This window comes from Anguilla rostrata, chromosome 3 (genome assembly GCF_018555375.3).
Source record: "Anguilla rostrata isolate EN2019 chromosome 3, ASM1855537v3, whole genome shotgun sequence".
Classification (NCBI taxonomy): domain Eukaryota; kingdom Metazoa; phylum Chordata; class Actinopteri; order Anguilliformes; family Anguillidae; genus Anguilla; species Anguilla rostrata.
This window is the reverse complement of record NC_057935.1, coordinates 32,377,804-32,402,108: the sequence shown is the minus strand read 5'-3', so window position 1 is coordinate 32,402,108 and position 24,305 is coordinate 32,377,804. Positions and strand designations below refer to the sequence as shown.

The 24,305-nt window shown below is 39.9% G+C and overlaps 1 protein-coding gene and 1 long non-coding RNA gene across 4 annotated transcripts in view; both read left to right on the top strand.

The window, feature by feature from the left end:
• The first annotated feature begins 6,103 nt into the window (after positions 1-6,103).
• Positions 6,104-24,305, top strand: part of slc25a12 (solute carrier family 25 member 12) — a 50,350-nt gene continuing 32,148 nt past the window's right edge. The window contains exons 1-3 of one of the 3 annotated variants that reach the window (XM_064327173.1): positions 6,104-6,207; positions 7,186-7,239; positions 16,803-16,948. In XM_064327173.1, the coding sequence (XP_064183243.1) occupies positions 6,196-6,207; positions 7,186-7,239; positions 16,803-16,948 (212 nt within the window). In that variant the 5' untranslated portion in view covers positions 6,104-6,195. Of the gene's footprint in view, positions 6,208-6,269; positions 6,303-6,396; positions 6,463-7,185; positions 7,240-16,802; positions 16,949-24,305 lie in introns of those variants that run through there. The other 2 variants (XM_064327172.1, XM_064327171.1) reach the window with 2 other exon arrangements.
• LOC135250659 (uncharacterized) lies at positions 20,159-24,305 on the top strand. Its single transcript, XR_010328975.1, has 2 exons — positions 20,159-23,315; positions 23,989-24,305. It is a non-coding gene; the product is annotated as an uncharacterized LOC135250659 (long non-coding RNA).

The window sequence follows — 24,305 nt, the reverse complement described above, 5'->3', positions numbered from 1 at the left end:
GACAGGACTTAATATGGGATGGGAGATTGTTCCAGACCCTGGGGGCAGAAACAGAAAAAGCCCGATCCCCTTTTAGTTTTAAGACTTGAGTCGGGGACTGAGAGGAGTTGTTTTGCTGATGACCTAAGTGATCTGGGGGCAGAATATGGAGTCAGTAGATCGGTGATGTACTGTGGAACCAATCCATTTAGGGCTTTACAAACAAATAGTAAAATTTTTGTAATCAATTCTATATTTCACCAGTAGCCAATGCAAAAGAGCCAGAGCCGAAGTAATACGTTGCCTTTTCTTTGTTCCAGTTAAAAGTCTAGCAGCTGCATTCCGGACCATTTGCAGTCGAGACAGAGTGGTCAACCCCATATATAGGGAATTACAATAATCCAGCCGAGAGGTGATAAAAGCATGGATAACTGTTTCCAGGTCCTTATGAGATAAAAACGGCTTAAGCTTGGCTATGGTTTTAAGCATATAAAACCTGCCCTTCACAACACTACTGACTTGTCTGTTAAAAAGACGTGTCCAAGAAGACACAAGATTTCTAACTACAATTTGCACATTTTTAGACAGGGGACCAAGCGCATTGCTTAGGCTAGTGACAGAGCTGGGAGGGCCAAATATAATTACTTCCGTTTTGTTATCATTTAGTTGAAGGAAGTTTCTCACCATCCAGAATTTAATGTCATCTAGACAGTTAAAGTTGCAAGCATTGTCAGGTGTAACTGGCAGGTAAAACTGTGTGTCATTCGCATAACAGTGATACACAATATTATGTTTCTCAAAAATAGAGCCAAGGGGAAGCATATAGAGTGAGAATAAAAGAGGCCCTAAAATAGAACCTTGGGGAATGCCACATTTAATGGACGCAGGGGATGAAGAACAGTTTCCTATTTTAACGGAAAAGGTTCTTTCTTTCAGGTAGGAGGTAAACCATTTTAACACTGAGCCCTGCAGACCAACTTCACCCTCCAGGCGTTTTAAGAGAATGCCATGGTCGATTGTATCAAATGCTGTGCTGAGGTCGAGCAGGACTAAGATGGCACAGGAACCGGAATCGACAGAGAGAAGGATATCATTATATACCTTCAACAGAGTGGATTCTGTACTATGCAGAGCTCTAAAACCAGACTGGAATTTGTCAAAATGTTGTTTGTGTTCAAGTAGGAGGATACCTGGGAGAAGACAACTTTTTCCAAAACCTTAGAAGTAAATGGTAGCTTGGAGATAGGCCTGTAGCTTTTATAGTCATTAGGGTCTAGGCTAGGTTTCTTTAGTAGGAGTTGCACAATAGCGTGTTTAAAACTGAAAGGGACGAATCCATTTGTTAAACTGCTATTAATTATAGCGAAAATAAGTGGGCAGATCGTGACAAAAACTTCTTTGAAAAGGAGGGACGGTATAATGTCTAAGGGACAGTAAGTGGGATTCATGTGTGATACCACCTCAGACAGCTGGGAGGACGACACAGGGTGAAACTGCTGGAGGCAGAAAATTCTAAATGATGGAAAATCCAATATGTTGGCCTTATAGTTATTTGAGGCAAATTTGTTTGTTGTTAGGTGGGACATCTGTTGTCATTGAAAAAACTGGAAAATAGAGCCCAATGTTGCATGGCGCATTGGTGCAGTCAATGGCGCAGCCTGTGGCGGACTGGGCTTGTGATTGTTGGTATTTTCGGGACAGGAGGCTAGGAGCACACAGCCCAAACGTGAGGAGTGCCTGGAAACACAGTTGGGTTATACTGAATATATTATCAGTGGGTGTGGGGCAGCAGCTTTTATTAACAGAAAATCAAATTATCTCTTTCCATTCCATTCAAGAGCTGTGCGCTTTACGGTGGGGGGGAAGGGGGGGGGGATTCCCATACTCTACCACTGCAATGAAAGAGAAGAATAACGATAAACTAATCAGATGTTTCTCATAAGATGTTTTTTTTTTTTTTTTACGGGAGAAGCAGAGCTGGGCTGTAACTTTCTTTCAATAATTTAGTTTGAATGAATCCCATATGGGCCAGTTTTAATTTCCCATTAAGCCTGCAGCTGAATAGCTTAAATGCTGTATGCCAAAACTAAGAAATAATGACAACAGTATCTTGCAGTTTTATTAAACAAAATAAAGCTAGGGGAGATCATACAATGCCTGTGATCCTGTTTACAGCAGTAAAATAATTCAGTTCTGCTTTAATGAAAGAACGAAAAATTATAAAGCAGGAGTCCATCATTAATTCACAATAATTTCAAAACAATAGCTTACAAGCTTGAATATGCGGAATCAAAGACTTTCTTTATTTGGGTGTAATGTCCAGGGTTTGAGATTGCTATAGAGTCTAATGTTAGTGTACAGTATCTGAGTGTTACACTGTTATTACACATTGAATGATCTTAAGGTTTAACTATACAAAGGCAAAGCCTAGTCCATGTTGCTTTCTTTTGTTTTGTCTGGTAGTGTAAGGTTACTGTACTCACTGGCTCTAACCTATTGATGAGGAGTGGTTTACATATGTCGTCTCTTACAGATAGGAATGTTAATGAGTACAGGATACACGCCCACCTGTCCCTGTCTGTATAATAATCACAATAATATAATAGTGTTTATTACAATTTATAATTGTGATAAAAACTTGAAAGAAATATTAAGAAGACAATCAGTTGTCACTTCTGGGGAATGTAATGACAATTTGAATACTGTTACCTGGAGCTTTAAAGATTTACGCAGTTATTTTTCATTGCCTCTGTTATACAGTAACTGTCCCACACATACTTTGCAGTTGTAGCATCTGACTGTCGCCTAAAACTAAATGCGACATATTGTAGGAGACACATGTACGCTCTTTATAGTGTACTTTCACAGATTTTGATCACATTACTTCTATGTAATTAAGTAAAAATTCCCCTATATCTTCTTGACCATGAGTGGTAATGAAATTCTGTGACCATCAGTAATTTTAAATAAGATTAACATGCCAACAAAACTTTTTTCTTTGCACAAATATTATTATTTTATGTAAAAAAAAATAGGCTACTGATTTTAAAATGTCCACCCGTGAGATACAGTACTTCTCAATTATGTTGGTATAAACTAATACATATAGGAATTTCTAATGATTGTTACTTGTTTCACTCAAATGCTAATTATTTCTACATTTTTGTTTTATGTTGATACTACATTTGTTACATATTACATTTATTAAGAGAGATTGTTGCAAAATATTACATTAATCATCAAGCTCTGTTTATCCATAATTTGTGCCAGTACTGTTGCTATCATTTTAACTACAGTCACAGTTAACTGAAAATATTTTCCAAAATGCGTTTATTGTCATTCTTCTTATTACTGACGAGTGTAAGAAAAAGAACAAAACACAGGACCAAAATGCAGTGTAAGAACAGCCATAAACAATTTAAAAATAGAAATAAATACAGGAATGAAAATGACAAAAAAGACAATGAACAATAAATGCTATTTTCCTTCTTCTGGAATTTATATCAAAGTCAAATTGGACAGTATACCCATGAAAACTCTTGATTGCCTTTTGAATTGACTGTGAAACATCTGTGCATTGCATGGTAAAGCCCAAAAATGACCAATCTGCTGGATGATGGCCTGCGCCATATGTCACAGACACAGTTTGGGCAGGCGGGTGATGAATGGTGCAAATGACAGAGTGGACTGACCCGAAAATTTTACAGAGCTGGCAAAATAGCCCTGTGCCATGCGATATGGGCTGACACACCCCCAGCAGCAGCTCCCCTCCCACTTTGATGCACAGCAAGTCACAAAATTACCAAACTGCTCAGGTTCGTCAAAATATGGCAAAAATTCCATATGACCAGTACAACAGCTCACAACACGCCATGTGCTGGTCCGAAAATAGACCCCATTGATTTTGGAAAATAGAGCCCTTAATTGTTATCCGTTGATACAGCTAGTATGAGTTCTGCATACTGGCAGAAAAATTATATAACCTTAACCTAAAAAGGCATAGTTAACTGGAAAATAAAATGACACTCAAGCAGTGCTAATGCGGTTTGTTTGAGCTCTCTAAATGGTGGGTCCTTTTTCCAAAACCATTACCTGACCACTAGCAGCCATACCCCGTAAAACCAGAAATAAGAAACCCCAATTTCTCCTCCCCATTTATAATCCTCCAAGTAGCAAATTATCTCCAGTCCTTTTTTGACATTTATACAGGAAGGAATCAAGGGACAATACCAGAATGCTAAAATACAAATACTGCATCACAGTTTTTTCAATTGCATGTTTCACTATGTTAGTCATCTCATTTAGACAACGCCTCAAATACACACTATCTTTTGGAGTTCCTTTTTGTTTACTGTTTGATAACCTTGTGGATCAATCATTAATCATAATCACCATGACAAAAGATTAAGAGCAGTTTCCTGTAGACACTATTGCATCACAGTACAGGCCATGTATGGGACAGTAGTTTATACAGGTTATCTGGGAATACCCCAGTTGTTATCTGAGAAAACATAACAAGGTCACAGTGACAAACAAGTGTTCCCTGGCGGAGAGCACTCTAAAATAATCTGTTGTCAAAAATAAATGACACTTAATAGTCTATTAGTTCACTTCAGTGCTGATCCAAATAAAGCATTTAATTTGGAAAAGTCTCTCAAAATGAAGGCTACAGACTACAGCAGAGTGAAAGCTCAATAAAATAAATGACCATGCCAAAGTAAAGCACACCAGACATATTACACAGTTGCAATGTCATGCTATTATCATTTTCAGTGCAGTCTATTCGGCAGGTGCAGCTATATGTGACTTGCACAGTAATCTTAAACTGAGGATAATCTGACCCCTGACTCTGAGATACAACTATATATATTTTTTTTTCACTACAGCGCCTTCTGGTTTCTTGTAACACTTAAAGGTAGGCTACACCCAACAGTGACTAGGGCAACATATGCAGTTTTATCTTTGAATTCTGGAACATTATACTAGGATTTTCTGGAAGATTTACAGCCTTGCACCTGTAATGCATGACTGGGTCTTCACAGCAGTGACAAATTCAACAGTCAACAGTTGGACAGCAACAACGGAAAAAGAGCCCTCACACACATAAGGTTGCTAGTAGCCTATTATTTTTGAGACATTCAATCTTTTTATTTGTTTTAATATTCATTTGTTTCGTGAAATTAGCAATCTTTTTCAGCTCAGGAGAACAAGAATGACTTTCTTCAGTAGCCAATGCCTATGTCCTACATAATTTGCAAATGTGGGCCCTTTCTTTCTCAGACAAGCAACTGCATGAAATGCCAAGGAGTCCCTTTGAGAGCCCTTTAATCCACAGTACACTTGACATATTACTGTGAACAAATTTCTATTAACATTGAAATGAATTTGTCCACACTTAATGAATAGGAAGACAGATCGCAGATCTGTCAAAACAGGATATACTTGATGTGTTAGGACAGCGTTTCCCAACCGTTGTGCCGCGTCACTCTGGTGTGCCGTGTGAAAAATCCTTTTAAAAAATGTAATGTTCAAATGAATTTAAAAAACTTAAATGAACAAATCCCACTCACAAAAGCCAAAATAAACGTCATTAAAATGCATATCGCTTAATTAAAACCACAAAAGAACATTTAGGCCTACGTGCGTGCGTGGAGGGGGGCTGTAGTGTTTATTTTTTATGCTTTTGAGAGTGGTGTGCCATGAGATTCTGTAAATTTGGAAAGTGTGCCGCTGAAGGGAAAAGGTTGGGAGTAACTATTGATCTTAAACGGGCAAGGATCTTAATCAATTTAACGTGCAATAGGCCTACTGTTCAATCAAACTGCCAATCTCTGTTTTTGAAAACTACAGTGTTGAAGTTGTAGTAGCTAGCTTTTTCAACAGGTTTCCAAAGACTTGGATGTCTATCTAGATTGTGAACTTGTCTGTTCGCACTAGCTATATTACACGAAATTAGACTTAAGCTAAGCAAATTTTAAAACGCAGTAAATGCAATGCTATTTTCAGTGACTGCAAGGTGTGCCGTAACACAATGTTCAGTAATCGAAGTTCTTTGTATTTTCACCAACATCAGCTTGACTGCCCTGCTTGTTCCATATTCTTCGTCCACACAAATGTTCACCTAAAAAAACTCTCACGCACCCAATTATTTTGCCTGTTGGTCCTAGTACTAGATCCCCAAGCGCCTGCGCAAACTGAAGTGACGTCACAGCCAGCATGGCGGTCAAGGTGACTCCAGCTAAATTTCACTTAATAGAGATTGCTGTTACTTTTATTTTTTGTGTTTTACTTGTTTAAATAAATTAATGGTGACATGCAAGGGTGTACGTATGCAATTAGTGTGGATTTTTAAATCGCAGTGTACGTACTGCTGCAAGCATCCTTGCGTTGACGCCCGGCCGCTTGCTTGGCCTTGGAATTTGCTTTTTAGCTATGTTTATTTTAAGGTTACAGTTAAGCTTTGCTCATCACAGCGTTGTCGACGTGTGTTTAGTTACTCTTATCGTTTGTGTTATCATAGTCAGTACCAGTTCAATATAGATCAATGCTTGCTTCAGTTTGTGTAGCGTAGGTCCTTGTTTAATGAGCTGATGCTGGGCTGCATGATAATGCTAGCTGGCTAACGTTAGCAGAATGAACTGTCTTGGAATCAGGCTAGTTAACTTCATACTAGGTTTTCATTTACCCATGCGAAGCTATCTAAACTTCGGGCTACTTTTAAATGCCCGGTAGTTTAAGTTAATTTAGTTACTAAATAGTTCGTAGGTTAAACGGCCCACGATTACCAGAGTAGCGACAAACCTCTGCCTTGTCATACGAAAAAGAGCATGTTTGTGGTGTGCATAGTTTTACTAACTTACATGTCGCTCTTTTTGTTTGTGGGCAGAGTTTATTGATTAAATATGTATTCTAATTACCGCACACCCAACTACAACTGAGGCGATGTAATATAAGGATAGGCTGCATCAGAATATTCCGTCTAGAATTTGTATTTTTTCTTGATTGAGGTTTACTAAGTGCTTGTGTTAAAGATATTTTACTTGCTTTCAGTCTAGGCATATAATAGGGTACTCGGTCATTGCTGACCTCCTCGAAAAGTAAACCGACCAGTAATCTCTAATGCATTTATAACTGGCATTCATTTTATGGTCCTTTACAACTTGCTTGCTCCCTTTATCTGACTAGCTGTGTGAAAAATCTTCTCAGGTGCAATCAACCAAAAGGGCCGATCCTCATGAACTGAAGGCTATCTTTCTGAAGGTAAGAAAGCCAAAAATATGAATTAAATGTATTGGTGGCGTAAAATTGACGTACCAGCTATTCGCTTTTGTACTTTTTCGGCAGGTGATTTAAGTCGTGTACCCTTGCTTTAACCTTCGATGTAACAGCAAGTTACTGTCGCAATAACTGTATGCTCTTCTATATTCGATATATGAATTTCTTGCATATTCCCAATCATGTCATATACATTCGGTTTATTTCATTTTAAAAAGCATGTGCAGATGAACATTTATTTGATTTCACCTTGGACTTGTCTGCCGTTACCGTTTCTGAACTGTGACAACTGGATTAGATAATGCTGTATAACTGTGAACATATAACTGCTGAACTGCCAGTGTGCAGAGGTAAGTGATGTGCAATGTGGTGATCTTGATGGAAAGGTTATGTACTTGTACTGAAGTGGTGAAAGACTTGCCCATTTTCTTGAAATGCAGTTGTGTACTGCACGTACTGTAAAGTATACAGTCTCACAAGATCTGACACAAACTTTTTTACAATGCTTAAGTCAGAAGCATGGCTGCATATTTCATATTTCACCCTTTTGACTTGATTGTAATTAGCCCTTTTTAAGTCCACAGTCATCATTGAGCAGATGTTTGTCTTTTGCATGTTTTGGGGTGCAAGCGTCATGAGCGCTCAAATGCGCTTGGACTCGTACACCACTTTATTAGTGCATCAACTATTTACCCTTTGTTTCTTTTGTGGCCTTCAAGTTTTACTTATCCTGTAATTACCTGTATAAGGTATTGTTGATGTTTCCAGAATACAGTGTTTGTGGATATTTACAGGTTCTCAAACAGGCACTGACGGGTTTAAGTGTACTGCAAAGTAAAGCTGTTTCAGGTTGGACTGCGGGAACTTAGATTAAATGGTCTGCTTGGAACGGTGGCCATACCAAGCCTTTGTTTGTGATGTGGATGATGGATGCAGTGCATTGCCCCAGTTAACCTCTTGAGACAGTAAAATGAAGAAAACAAGTGTCTATTGTGAAGAAAATCAGTGGGCACATGTCTCTCTACCCACGACTGATTCACTTCACTTATGAACATTCGGTCCTTGAAGCTGATGGTGTCCAGCGTATGTTAGCAAAGGTCGCTTGCACATGCCTGGACTATTCATGGGTCCCTTTCAGCCGGTGGTTTCTCATTGCATTACTTTTTTGAGAGCTTGACATTAACATGTGTCTTCAGCTGTCTGTGGCCCAGGGACACATTGGGTGCATTGCTGTGTTGTGCTTCTTATATTTGAAGCATATGCACACTTGAGTTTACTCTTTTAGGCTTTCATTGTAGAAATATATGCAGGTAGTCAGTATTCACACTTTATTTTACTTTTAGCAGATTTTTTTCTAGGGCTAAAATGAGAGGTTTATAACTGCTGTTAACTGAAGTGTTGGCATTGCTCATTGTTGTCCACATCCAGTGAGGGGAAACACTTGCAACAAGGGCAGCTTGTCATTGCAAAAGTTCCTTTTTGACCTTGTCTGCCACTGCACCCTTTACAGTGTTCCTGGTTCAAAATCTCTCAGATCTATTTCAGAAAATTCAGCAGGTCAGGTTTCTGTAGTCATGAATGAATTAGTAAATTGGCTGTTGTAAGTAAGAGTACCATTTAGGCCAGTTAATAAAATTACAGTCTGGGTTTTCTTGCTTAATTTAGTGATTAGGCTAAGTGCTTGACACAGTGTTGGTGAAATTGTGCTCAGTGGTTTGGTGAAAATGGTTGGAATTAATACTTTCACTTAAAACACCTCATAAATATGATGGTTGATGTAGTGTGACATTTAAATTTCCACCAGTGAAGGGTTCTTGCACTCTTTGCTGAGACACTGGTCTTGGAAAAATTTAGTTTGAGAGCAGGCTTTTTTGGGTTCATTTACTCACACTAAATCAACTCTAATGCAAATGGAAGCGACCAATTGTTGGAGAATGTGTTTTCACGCCTTTCCCTACACAAATCTGGCTTTTTTGTGGGTTAATGTGGTCTCACATAAGTGTTACTGGGCAAATTAGTCAGTCCACTTTCATTCTCATACTGTGCATGGTGGGATTGGTTTTCACTACTAAGTCAGAAAGCTTCCACAGGTTTTGGCCAGGATTCCATGGACTGGTTGTTTTTTTTTTAAAAGGTTTTTTTTGTGTCTTGTGTGCTGGGTCTGCTTATATCTGAAATGTGGCTTCTTGTATGTCCAAACAATTCATTAGTTCTGTGTACAGGGGCCAAAGTCAAAGAGGTCAGAGTTCTCAAAGTCAGCCCGAGCTAGTTGGGACTCGAACCTGACCGACCCTTGGGTCTGTTTCGGGCTGAGAATTTATGATAATTGATTCAGGTCGGGTGCGGGCTGCACAGTTTAAAAAAAAAAAAAAAAAAAAAACGTGTTTCTGTGTATTTAACTTGCATTTTTACACGTGAGCACTGTCTGTTGTGCTGATTGTTGCTTTTTGAGTTAATCACACAGAGAAATAGACTTTCTCTATTTTTAAAAATGTATCTATTTTAATCAGCTAAAAACTTACATTTACTATAACTAAATAATGATGAACATACAGCTTTAGCACAAATTGCTTTTGCACACTGCGCAAGCACTGACTTGATCAATTTGACTATGATGTATAGGAACGGAACAGAGGACTGGGGATATCCTATGAATGATAAGTTTACGACAACAAAAACAAAGTCAATAAATATATGACAGTATGGATGTGGAATCAGAAATTTAAAAAAACCAAGTTGACAGGTGGCAAATATGTTCAGCTCTCTCAGGAGGGAAAGGGAAAGTCAGATGTGTGGAAGCCAGTATTGTATGCTGTGTGTGATAATGATAATAGGCCAATAATAACCATATGAATATGAAGATTGAGCAAGAACAAGTGAGCTATACAACAATAAACAAGTTTAACCCCGTTCTAAAAACACAGCTTAAATATTTTATTGCATCATGGCGAACTTGGAAAACATTAGAAGTAAAATCCAATTGTGTTTGCTTTCGGCAAAATCGGCTTACCCTGGCTGAGACTGCTGAAATCTGTTTAACAAAATCAAAAATTATCAGTTTTAGGCTATATAAGAACAAAACAGACAAACAATGATATAATTAATATAGGCAATGTTTTAATATAGCCTAAAGCATTTTGTTTTATTAGGGCATTCTTGAGAGTTTTTGATGAAGGGTGTGTGTTTTTGGTCAATCTCATGTTGTTCCAGCTCACCTCTCTCTCCCTGTTGCGCTATATGTGTGCGTGTTGGTCTGAGCTGCCTGTGCAAGTTGTGCAATAATGTTTTGGCATTTACCAATACACATTTTTTATTTTTTATTTTTTTCTTCCCCCTTCAGGTCAGGCTTGGACATCAGGCTTGGCTTGATCTCGGGCCGTGCCGAGCTTGGACTTAAACTCGCTCTGGCCGGGTCGGGACGGGCAGTCCCACTGAGAACTCTGACAGGGTTTGGACAAAATAATGGAAACAAACAGTAGCCTATATGGACAGGGGTTTTCCTGGCTCAGAATAAGGCTTAGGTGGTGACTTTGTGTGACAGCGATGCAGTCGGTCCGTCTTTGCTGCCATTGTCAAATCTATTCATCGTCTCCTTTTATTTAACTACATTTACAATGTAAAGTTTTCGTCTTCAAGAAGCCACCCAAATGCATTGTGATGTGAGCTATGAATTGGAACAATTTAAATATTTATGTGTGTGCCAGACTTGGGGGTGGGGGGGGGGGGGGGGATACAGATTATATGATGGTATAGGGGTCATTCTACAGGACTAGTGGTATTTTGAATATGTCTTGAAATGCATTTCATTTTTGTCCCTCAGAACCTTTTACCTTTTAACTTAAAGGAGTAACATGGTGGTTGAACGTGACGCTTCCCAGTTGTCTTTAGGCAACAACAAAACAAATGTGCATAATTTTTTTATTATTCAGTCATTTCAATGTACTTTAAAACGTATTTTTCTGAGCCTAAATTTCCCACTATAAAAGTTCACCCGAACCATCTGGGCATGGTAATGAGAACTGTCAGTTAGCTATGATTGACAGACCGTGCCCCGTTACCATAGCTACCCCCATGATACGCGCTCTTTTTGGGAGACTCTTCACAAGCTAGCTAGCTTAGTAGTATATCAAGTATTGATAGATACCTAAGGTAAGGACGTTGACTTATATCCAATTATAATTTTTGCTATCTAGCTAGCCAAGTTAAGATAAAAGCACAACTATAACCTCCTCATAAAAGCAAACTAGCTAGCTAACGTTATCGATAACATTGCCTTATGAAAGCAAACTACCTAGCTAGCTAACGTTAGCTAGCTAGCTAGCTAAATGAATATAACCAGAAGTAATCTAATAGTCCTTAAAAGGCACTCTAATTTAAGTGAACCTAACGTTAGTCGAATATTTGCATTGTCTTGCCCGCAAGCCAGTGGCGCAAACTTTGGGTCTCGAGTTATCCATGGGTTTACGGGGCGTGGAAAGGGGAGTGGTTACTGTGTTCGTGACGCACCAAGTTGACCAACTTTCTCAACCGGTTGAAATTTTTTGTCATTGGTGTTGCTTGTACCTTACACTATTTTAAAGGCTTTTCAGAATTTTATTTCTCAAACCATATTACAGACCATTTCTAATCGTTTTACAGGTTTTTTTTGTCCAGTGTCTTCTACAGACAGCTTGAAAAAATGTTTAAGATATTTAAATGCAGGAAAAACCCTGATGAATATCAAGTAACTAGTCAGGAGTAGGGCCACTTTTCATCTTCAGAACAGTTTCAGTGTAGGTCCTTATTGAAATGCTATCATATCAATTCCAAACTGTGTGTAGTGTGATTTTGGATCATTCTTCTGAAGTTAAGCCGCTAGTTCAGGGGTATTCAATTAAAATTCAAAGAGGTCCAGTCGCTCAAATTTACTCCCAAGCAATGGTCCGAACCATCATTATGTCTAACTTGCGCTATGATTCAGGGGCCTATATTGTTGTATGACTATCAAATGAAATAAACGAAGTACATTTCAATAACGTTTCAACAATATTTGTTATCAATTTTCAAAGTACTTTCCTCATGCAGACACAGGAAGAGGAGGAAAAATCAATAAGTAGCCTAATCATAAATAAAAGTATCACAATGAGTTTCTCATTTCAAGTAAAGGAAATCAGGACTGAATTTTCTGAATAAAATATCTTTAAAAAGTGCCTCTTATTGAAAAAGTGCTTAAAGAAAATTATAACTTTAATGTCCTTTTTTCTCTTTCTTTTTCCCTTTTCTCCTACTTCACCTCTCTTCCTCGTTTAGTGAGAGAAATGAGCTTTTGCTTGTCCTGCCAGTAGTTTGAATCTAGGCTGGAATGGAATCCGTGCCATTCTCATGCACATACGTAGGTGCTCATTGGTGAGTCTGGAACGATATTTCGTTTTAATGATGTTCATAGTGAAGAAAGCTGACTCACAACTGTATGTACTGTTGGACCGATCATTCTGGGCTCTGAGTTTATTTTTTGTGCCCTCACCTCTGACTTCTGTGGATACGTTTGCTCAAAAGAGCTGTGCTTTGTTTCGTAATGGCGTTTCACATTGCCGCTTTTTATAATTGCCACTCTCTGAACATATGAGGCAGACTGGTTTGGCACTCGCTGCGGGAAGAATGAAGGCGTATTGGTCTGTCCATTCATCCTTCAACACTCAATTTTTTCGGTAAACTTTTCTAATTTTTCAGCACGCCATTTTGTCATCTCTCCGCTCGCTCCTGCTTTTGTTTCTCTCTCTGACTATCTAGCGAGGCTTTCGAAAATAAGTGTCTCCTTCAACACACTGGAAACAATTACTTTGATTGGCTAAGTTGCATGAAGTGGTTTAAATAATGCATGTGATTGGTCTGGGGCTTCCCAGCTCCACCAAGCCAGCGCCATACAAGCTGGACAAGCTGCGCCCGTTAAAAAAACGCTCCGTCAACATTATTATTAATTTCTCAATTTATCAGAAATGTCTTGCGGTCCGGATAGAACCATCACACGGTCCGGACCCGTACCACGGTCCGCTAATTAGTGAAGCCCGCACTAGTTCTTTGAGAGATGAAGGAGCTGTAAATGCATTCCTGAAGTCACTCTTGAATTTGTTTAGTAGTGTATATGGGGGCATTACCTTCTTGGAGTATAGGGAGATCACAAGAAAAGTGTTTGCACTATATTGTAACTCTGGCCTTGTAAAATGGCTTTATGTTCCTTGGCTGTTATACAGCCATCCGGGGTAATCATTGGACCCAGAGGCTCCCGTGAGCTGCGTGTACTGTGACAGATCCACCACCATTTTAACAGTTGGCAACAGTAATTGTGGGTTAAAGGCTTCCTCCAAATGTAAACCCATCTTCACATTGCATACCCCCCCCCCCCCCCCCGCCATTGCTTATGGGTCAAGGTTTTGTGCTCCTTACATCATGTTATGCATTTATGTGCCTTAGTCTGAAATACGAGCAGTTTCTGAAGGGTCTCCCAGCTATAAATACTATTCATCAACCGATATTGATTTTTCATTGGCCGATACTGATACTTAGAATGGGGTGGCCGATATAGTGCTGATTATAATCAGTTTTTTTGTGCACTTGATAAAATAGAGCAATGTAATGATAACAAATGAGTCACAATTGCTGTACTTAAATGAACATATTTAGCCCTCAAAAACAGAAAAATATAAAAAATATTTGAAAATGACAGTTTTAGTGCACTTAACAGTATTTATCTGCAGATAGCATCATCTCCTTGATTCTGTTCAACAGTCCCAGTTTAATTTTTTTTTAAATCACATTGCAATCTAATATAAATTGTTATCTTAACAGGTTGTATTAGATGACATTTCTATTAGTTAATGAGTCAGAAAAATACATATCACTGTCAGTATTTTAATTAAAAACAAAGAAATGTCATGTTTAATTCCATTCCATTCTCATTACAATATAATATACATGGTTATTTAGGAAAAGGTTGTTTCAGATGGTTTTTACATTAATTAATGTAAGAAAATGCATATGTAATTCTGTAGATTTCAGAACATGACTCTTGTAAAGGAGCACGGGGGTCAGTATTTGAGTTAAAAAGTGTCATGAAATTGCATTATTCTATAAACAACATTACAATATAATATACATATATATATATTTAGCCAGTGATTGTCTTAGATGAGATTTGCTGTCATTTAGGATGAGAAAAACATCTTAACATTTAGAAAGATTGATAGTGACTGAAGAAATGTAGGTGAACGGTTAAAGAAGGTGCATCTATAGATATCAATACTTTGTGTGACTGAGAGGCAATAATGTTTTGGCCACTGTGCCTGGTGCTTATTAACTCTAGTCGACACTACAATTTTAGGATTCTATTCATTTACCTATCAGTAGCAGAGTTTATGACCGGTCACTTCCATCATTTGCGCTTGCACTTTGTCGACTTGGGATAATGGTGGTAGCATTAGCTAAGCAGCTGATCTGTTTGTAGCTAGTTAAGTTACATTGCCAGCTGATTTCCCCTCAGAGTACCTATCGATAGTACCTAACGTTAGCTGAGGAGGAGAATCTCTTTCAGTTGCTACAATAATGGCTAACATTACTTTGACTAGCGCGCTAACACTTGTACAAAGTGTCAACCACAGTTAACCACGACATTAAATAATCAACACAATAATTATGCCAAGCAAAAGCTTATATTTAGCCAGTTAGTAGTTTCACATACGTTAGCTGTCAAAATGCCAGATATTGGCCCGACAATTCGGCCAGCCGATAGATACTGGCTAATAAATACCAGCTTTGTGGAGCTAACAATGTATATTTTTTTGTTGATACTGGGTGGCAGTGGTGTTTATTCAGTTCTGTGGTAATCTTTTAGGCTTTGGTTTTCAGCTACTTTGTCCTGAAACTATCCTGAACACATCTTAATCTGTTGGAAATTCCTTGTTACACACCATATTATTCTCTTTATTATGATCAAATTTAAGTGATTAGGTGCAATAATGGTTTGTAGAAAAAATGTACAAAATTAGTCTGTTGAGTTTTGTTTATTTTCTACCTGGGTACTAAGAAACCAAGAAGGCTTGTCCTTCAGGATTTTAGATTGTGGTTGCTTTTTGGCTTTCACAGACACTAAAACACTTTGATGTGATTTGGACCAATAACTATTGAGGAAAGGAGAAAAACTCCATTACATCCCTGTGTTCAGTATACCATTTCCACAGTGTTATGAACACCCATTGAGTGTACATAAGAACTGAAGAGGGCAGGAGGGGCCAGGGGTGAAGCCTAAGAAGTAACAGGAATGGCCTCTACTCTCCATGTTGAGGGCAAAAGGGCTTGCTGCCCATTGAATTCAGTGTAGGAAACCAAGGTGATTTAACAACCAGAGAAAGCCTTATTGATCATTTTTTTGTGATCATAAATTTCAAACAACTATGGTTGTTTTGGTCCAGAAGTCTTAGGAAAATATTTATTAAAATGTACATATTTTATTACATATTTTTACAATATGCTGTTCATATGAAAGGTAATGATTGTTAATTGAGTTTCAGAAGACCTTCGGGGAAGTTTTATTTTGCCATTTTAATTGTATCTCCAATGTTTTTGTTTCAGAAATAGGAATACCACGAGTACATTAAATGCATAAAATAGGCAGTCCAAATAAAGCCAATGTATGGGAGACACTGGGTAAAAACACTTCATTGTGTCACACAAAGGAGTCAACAGTATAGACAGCATGGGTTCCCACCAGGTCTGACACAGTCCATGCCGTGTTATCTCCTGCTGTAGACGACTTCATCAACAGGCGTTTTAATAGCAGTACTTTTGCTACTCTTCATCAATGGATGTATTATGCAAATTGCCTTCACTTAACTGCCATGTGTGCAAGGTAGCTGAGGCATATAACCTAATGTGCCAAGTAAAGAAACTTCCAGGGGAGTTTTAGGAGTTTGCCAGGTTTTTGTCCTTTATTATTTGACACTGCACTGCACTCAGAGAAAGGGAAATGACCAAAGGAAACTCGCTGTAGTGGTTGGTATATGCAAAAGTAAGATGCCATTGATACCATTCTCCATCATTTCGGTGCCCTAACAGTTTAGTGCTGTGATGAACAGACTTTTGAAATTTATTGAAGGAACTGGAAGAACATCTGCTTATTTATAAACATCTGTTTATTTCAACTGGCATTCATGGCAGCCCTGTAAAGTGCAGGTGACATGATTGGTTTATTTCAGAGCGAACCTGTAACTGCAGGGGAATAAAAACCGATGGTATTGACATGCATGCTGAACCGAACGGTCGAGACTGCAAGCCGTGACATCTGCAGCAAACATTAACTCTGGAAGTGGTTTGGTCTGACTTCCCAGCCTGTTCTTTTGGCAGTTGAGATGGAGTGGTACCTGTTTGAGTCAGGTGAAACAAACTCTTGGGTATTTTTTTGAAATTGTACTCTGTATTGCTGCAGTTAATGTGATGTATGCCACCATCTGCATGTAGAATGTTTGTGATTACTTGACAGTGTTGTTTGCTTTGCTTTGTCCGTGCTCCCCTTCTAGAATGCAAGTTTTGTGGACAAGGATGGGGAGCATTACATGACCCCAGCTGACTTTGTGCAGAAGTTCCTGGGCCTGCACACACAGCTCCATCACAACCCCAAGACTGTGCAGCTGATAGCGGGAGTGGCAGACACGACTAAAGATGGGTAAGTTTGGAACGTCATCTGTACACGACCCTCCAGAACAAGAGTATTCTTCCTGAAACAGGGCCCAAAGATTGGGCAGTCTTCCAAGACGTGTTAATGACGTGCATGGAGTAGTTGATCAGGTTGTACCTGTGATCTGTATGAAATCTATATGTAACAATGTTGATCTGGAGTTGGACATAAGAAAATGTGCATGTTAAAAAAGAGTGTATGTGGTATACATGTTATTATTGGCATTTGATCAGCTTTCTTTTTCAATTCCTTTATACATGGTTTATGATCTGTTGTAAGAATTCATGCAAGTTGATTTCCCCAGTGCGACTTAGAAATTCCATTGGTGCTTAAATATTAGAGATTGGTCGCCAAATGGGAGCTACTGTACCCTGCCAATCAATTATGATGGAAGAGGAAGTCCTGTTGAGGGCCTTTCCTGGCATTGTTCCGGTATACTGCTAAATGCTGTGCTAGTGGATGTAATTGTATATGGCAACAGCCATAGCTTCATGAAAGCAAATTAAGCATTAAATCGTTCTGTAACCACAAAATTACAAAGCAGGGCTCTGCAATAAGGAGTGTCCGCCTGGTGACTGATCAGGCCAGTACCAATAAGTCTTATTCAAGTCAAGTGAAAATGATGTTTTTCACATCTGCAGTTAGTCTAAACTGCTCAGAAAGATGAAGCTCACCCAATTTGGTGGTGGCGATTGGCAGATTTTCATATTTAATAAAGAACTACTTTAGATTGACGTTTTTACACTTTTTAATGCAAACAGTCTGTAATCTCTTTTAAAAAGTGGTCGTATTTATTTTGTCAACTGGGCCTGGGGCAAGTAGAAGATTGACCTACTGAAAAAATCCTTAGCATTGTACCCTGCCATGTTCCACTGAAAAATGTTGTAGTTGCGAACAAATGATCAGATACTATGTTTAACGATTAAATAAATTCACATAGATCAATTTTATGTTTTAGGGAGTGGTGTAAATGTTTTAGTGTTTCCCTTCCCTTTCTCCACTGCTCCTGACCCCCCCCCCCCCCCTTCTCAGAGGCTATTGAGCTTTTAACCTATAATTCATGTTAATATTTTTCAGTTGACTTTTTAAGCTACGATGAATTTGTTTAAAAAAAATTTGATGCTTTGCACAATTTACTATACGTTTCTGAAATGATTTTGATGTTTTTATCTTCATAATTTTAGCCCATTGCAAGGAATGAGACAAGTTAATAATGATTTGCATTGTTTTAGCCTATTGCTTAAGGTGTCCAAAATTAGCTGTATTTTCCAATTTACCTGAATTAACTCCCAAATGCAACAAGCTACGATGATTTTATGCATCCTCGGCTGTCCTGTCTCCTTGGACGAATCAAAACAATTGCGCCCAATGTTATGTTTTTTTTCTTCCTGAGCTTGATATTGGTTGCAAGTAGGCTACTGTTGACAGACAGGATACCTCCATTGGAACAAGGCTGAGAAATTGTCACTGCAGTTTAATCAGGCTTTTAAATTGTGTGGATCAAGACAGATCACTAGATGCTCTTGCTGGTAGCTTTAGAATGGTCCACTGGAGGGAATTTTGTCAATATCTAGGTGATGCATTATAGGGAACATAGGCTAAAACTATCTCAGCAATATAAAAACACAAAACTGTTAAATGCCCAAGCATTCAGCACACAACACTTTTGAAGCCTAAAATGCATACTTTTTTCCAAAACGAAGGAAAAATGGATGACCAGATATCAACGCAGAAATATACCTTATGTGTCAGTCAAATAAATTTAACTAAAATAAAATTTGATGCAGAGATCCCGTCATTATTTATTACATTAGGGAGACAGACAGCCTGTTTTTTAAGCCCTTATATAATATTTAACAGAAAGTGGCCTGTTTTTCCTCCTCTTTGAAAATTTACGCTGAACAAAAATATAAACGCAACACTTATTTTTGCAGCCATTTTTAATGTGTGTAAATAACACATCAAAGATTTGTTCTATGTACAAAAAGATCTTATTTCCCTCAAATTTTGCCCACAAATTTGTTTATATCACTGTTAGCTACCATTTCTCCTTTGTCAAAATAATCCATCTCCTGCACAGGTGTGGCATATCAAGATGCTGATTAAAACCCATGATCACTACACAGGTGATCATGTCAATAAAAGGCCACCATAAAATGTTGAGTTTTTTGTTGTTCAACACCAGGTAACAGATGCCTCAAGAGTTAAGATATCATGCAATTGGCATGCTGACTGCAGGAATGTCCTGTAGAGCTGTTGCCAGAGTAATGGGTGTTCATTTCTCCACCCTAAGCCGCCTCCAGCGTCGTTTCAGAGATTATGGAAGTTCGTCCAACAGACTACGTGTAACCATGCCAGCCCAGGACCGCCACATCCGACTTCTTCACCTGTGGGATCGTCTGAGGCTAGCCACACGGACTGCTGTTTACAGAACCATAGAATTTCTGCACAAACTGTCAGAAATCGCCTCAGGGAAACTCACCTGCGTGCTCGACGTCCTCACTGTATTTTGATTTGTCTGCAGTTCTGCGTCAATCGACGCAAGTGGGCAAGGGCTCACCTTCGATGGCCACTTCTTCCATGTTCTCCTAGTTCTTTCATGGCCTGCATACTCACCAGACATGTCACCCATTGAGCATGTTTGGCATGCTCTGGACCGGCACTGTGATGCCGCGCTAGCGGGACTCACTTGTTTAACAGAATGAGTGTGACCAGGTGGTACTGGATGGTGGTGTACAGAGACAGCGTCACTCCAGAAGTCAGATGCCAAAGTACTGGTTTATTTACAGGGCTTCCAAAAATCACCAATTAAAACAAAAAAAAAAAACATCTTACGCAAGGTACTGTACATTCCCGGGAAAGCAATAAAATGGCCTTAGTAGCAGGTAGAATTAGTAATTAGCAGATAGCTTTAGCATGTAGCATGATAGCATTACCCAGCCTCACAGCAAGCTGTTCGTCCAAAGAAAAAACCTCACTGAAAGAAACAGGCCCCATTATATATATTTCCCATAATTGAGCTAAACTATTCCCCAGGGTACTCCAATTTACATAGCCACAATGGACAAAAGTAATACATGCAATAACAGTTACAAATTACACCAGTTCAAGTCATTTCAACAATACCATGGTTATTTCTTTGAAGTACATTCTTGGATATACATAATCAATCATATTACATCAAAATACGTCAGGTGTTTGTGATTGAACTGTGAGTAAAATTAATGTTTGTACTGAAATATAGGAAGGCATATGACAGAAACACAGATGGAATATAAAATGAACCATGTAAAATAATGGGTACCGCATTATTTAAATAGTGGAGATGTTCGGTTGCAATAAACGGGAATGTGAGTGAATTATCGCATTGCGTTTTATTTATGGGTATGACTGAACACTCGGCTACACTAAACACAGCCAACACATGTGCGAGCTATTCACACTCTTGGGGACTCGTGGGCTAGCGAAAAGGAACGGGAGATCCTTTTCACAGGCGCATACTACAGTGTTACGCTGCTATGCTAAACCAGGCTCGTAAATCCTAAATATCTACAGCTAGCAAGCCCGTAACCTAGTGCATTAGATGTGAAAAATGTTACCTGGACTTTCCTGGGTGAATGTAACCTTTCCTATCTGGGGAGTGTGTCTGTGGTTGACTCACCGCCAGGCCACCGTTCTTGCTTCCGGCGACCAGCTCACTCGGACCGGGCGACTCCTCTAGACATCCCTCGGGTGCAGTTCCGTTGGTCCATTCGGCCAGCCCGCTCTTCGATGTGGATGTCCAGTTTAAATCCAACTTTGACACAACCTCAGCTCTCCCGATCCTGTCTATGCAATCTTCCAGTCTGGGAATTGGGAATGCATCAGCCTTAGTCACCTGATTCACTTTCCTGTAGTCAATACAAGGTCTTGATGTGTTGTCCGGTTTTGGGAAAAGCACCATTGGAGAACTCCACTCACTTTGCCCATGTTCTACTGCCCCAATATCCACACCTCCTCCCTCAAACTCTGCAATTTAGAGGGTGCTAGCCTATATGGGTGTTGTTTGATTGGAGTCGAACTGCCTACATCCACATCATGGACAGCTAGAGCGGTTCGCCCTGGGACATCCCGGAAAAGGGGGAAGAACTCCACTATCAGAGCCTTAAACTCAGACTGCCACTCTGTCTGTAAATGCCCCAGCTGATCAAGCGACTCCAGGGCCTCAGTGTACCTCAGGCGGAACTCCAACAGTTTCCACTTCTCCATTAACATCCTCTTCAGATATCTGCCCCATAGCTGCACAGGCAACAGACGGCCCACGTGAACAACCCTGATATTGCTTTAACAGATTAACATGGCACAATCTGGTCTTTCTCCTGCCCTCAGGAGTGCTGATCACATAATTTTTGTCCCCTACTTTTTTTCAGAACTTTGTAGGGACCACAAAAAGAGGCACTCAGACAAGATGCCCACTGTGGCACTAAGGCCACACCTGGTCCCCAGCTGAAAAACTGCGATCAACGGCCTTCTGATCAAACTGAGCCTTCATACGTTTCTGGGCTTGGTGAAGATTATCCCTGGCAACCTGACAAGCAGACCACAAACGATCTTTAAACTCAGAAACATACTGCAGCATAGTTGCACCTGGCTTGTTTTGAAGCAACTGTTCCTTGAACAGCTTCAGGGGACCCCTAACCTCATGGCCGAATACCAGTTCAAAGGGGGTGAATCCCGTATATTCACTCACAGAATCTCTCATAGCAAAAAGCAGAAATGGGAGTGCCACATCCCAGTCTCCAGGAAACTGAATGCTGTAGGTCTTTAACATAGTTTTTAGAGTCTGATGAGCCCATTCAAGAGCTCCTTGGGACTGGGGATGATATGCGGATGGAACTGCTTGTGAAATACCAAGCTCACACATGACCTGAAAGACTCCAGACACAAAATTGGTTCCATGGTCATGCTGCCCTTGCTTTGGAAACCCAAACCGAGAAAAGAAACCTACTAGCGCCTCTATGATGATTCTAGCCTTAATGTTTCTTAAAGGGACAGCCTCGGGGAAACAAGTAGTAACATCTATTATAGTCAACAAAAACTCATTACCTTTCCTAGTTTTAGGCAAAGGGCTAACACAGTCTATGATCACTTTAGAAAACGACTCTTCCACCACAGGCACAGGGGTCAGCGGAGCTACAGGGACTTTCTGATTAGGTTTCCCTACCAACTGACAAGAGTGACAGGAGCGACAACAAGCTACCACATCCAGATGGAGTTTAGGCTAATAAAAGTGTCTCATGACCTTAACCTGAGTCTTCCTAATGCCTAAGTGTCCAGCTATCTGTCTCATGGGCCAAACGTAACACCTCTTCACGATAACACTGAGGCAGAACTATCTGCTCATTCACACTCCACTCATCAGTGGCAGGTTGATCTTTGGGTCTCCACTTTCTCATAAGCACATCATCTTTGAGGTAAAATCCCTCAGCCATGTTTGCAATCTCCTCATAAGTAGCCGCGATCTCCCTCAGAGGGCTCAGAGTGGGGTCCCGTTTCTGCTCTGCAATCAATGTGTCTCCACTGAACACTGGCAGCTGATCCACCCCACACCATTTGGCAAAACCTGTGTCTGCCAAGTCAACTGGGTGAGGGTCCTCTGATCTAGACACCTCTACAACAGGTGCTTTTGCTACCGCATCATCCTCAACATTCACAGTGAGATCTGTAAGGGCCTTAGTCTGAGAACGGACTGAGAAGGCTTCTGGATATTCCTCCTCCAAGACCTTAGTCTCTGCAACCTCACAAGGAGTTGGAGACAATAGGGGGGTCACCACTACCTGTTTATGAGCCAAGTCATTGCCTAAAAGGAAGATAACACCCTTCACCGGTAATTCAGACACCACTCCCACCTGAGCATATCCAACAAAAATGTTAGTTCTTACAAACACCTTGTATAAGGGAACAGCACTCTAAGCACCTCCAAAACCTTCAATAGGCATAAATGTCCCCAAGGCAGCCGTTTCAGGCAGGTCAATAGTACCAGCTACCATGACAGATTGACCTGATGCTGTGTCTCTGAGAACTGTAACAGGAATTTCAGCTACCCCTTCCTCAACTGCAACCATCCCATCAGACAGGAAAGCATCAAACATTTCCAAGCCTGCTTTACCAACAGTTTCCACATGTCCTTGAACTGGGTTCAAACCAATGAGATTACAAGCAACAGAGCGACCGGCTTCTGCTCTTGATGTCTCTCTTCTCTGTAGGGTTGGACAATGAGATTTAATGTGACCAGGTCTACAGCGATAAAGACAGATGATGTCTCCTGGGAAAGGAGAAGGCTTGTGCTGTCGCTCACCATTCTGGGAGTTCACAGGTGGACGCCAGCCCCCACTATTCTTATCACTGTGATGATTCTCAATATCCCCTGTCCTTTTAACCTGACCACTGGGTTTGTCACACCATGAATCTTTAATCTTATACATGGTTTTAGCGTCGAGGTCATTCAAATATGTCTGCATGACCTTTGGCAGGCTCTGCTTGAACTGTTCCAACACAATCAACTCACGCAGCTCCTTAAGATCATACACCTTACTAGCTCTTAGCCACTTATCAAAAGCTGCTTCCTGTTGTCGTGCAAAGTCCAAATAAGTCTGTCCCAGTTGTACTCTCTCTGTCCTGAACCGCTGTCTGTACGCTTCTGGAACTAACTCATATACTTTTAGCACTGCCTGTCGAACCACATCATAGTCATCAATCTGACTCAGGTCTAGAGCAACATAAGCTTCCTGGACCTTCCCTGTTAGGGAAGCCTGTATGAGGGTCACCCACTCCTATTTAGGCCAGTCTCGCTGCACAGCAATCTTCTCAAACATCTCAAAGAATAACTCAACCTTCTCAGGATCAAACCTTGGCACCAAAGAAAAACATTTATTTACATCAAAGGTTTCTCGCTGTTCCTGTCATCTGCGATCTAAAGCAAGCTTAGCTTTTTCAAAATCAAGTTAAATTTTCTCATGCTCCCTCTCTTTCTCTCTCTCTCGTTGCAGTTCCCACCAATATCCAACAACTTCGTACAACTATTGAAGAGCAGTGGGACAATATTTCACAGGCTACAAAAAACAATTTGATCAATGCAATGCGAAGGAGATGTGTTGCGTTGCATGAGGCAAATGGTGGTCACATACGATACTGATCGGTATTCTGTTCATTTCACGGTATCTTCTTTTTTGGGGAATCTACGACTAACAAATGCATGTCTGTATCCCCAATCTCATGAAATCCATGGATAAATGCTTAATGAATCTATTTCAGATGACTGATTTATGTTTATTACCTTTGAACTCAATAAAATCTTTGAAATTGA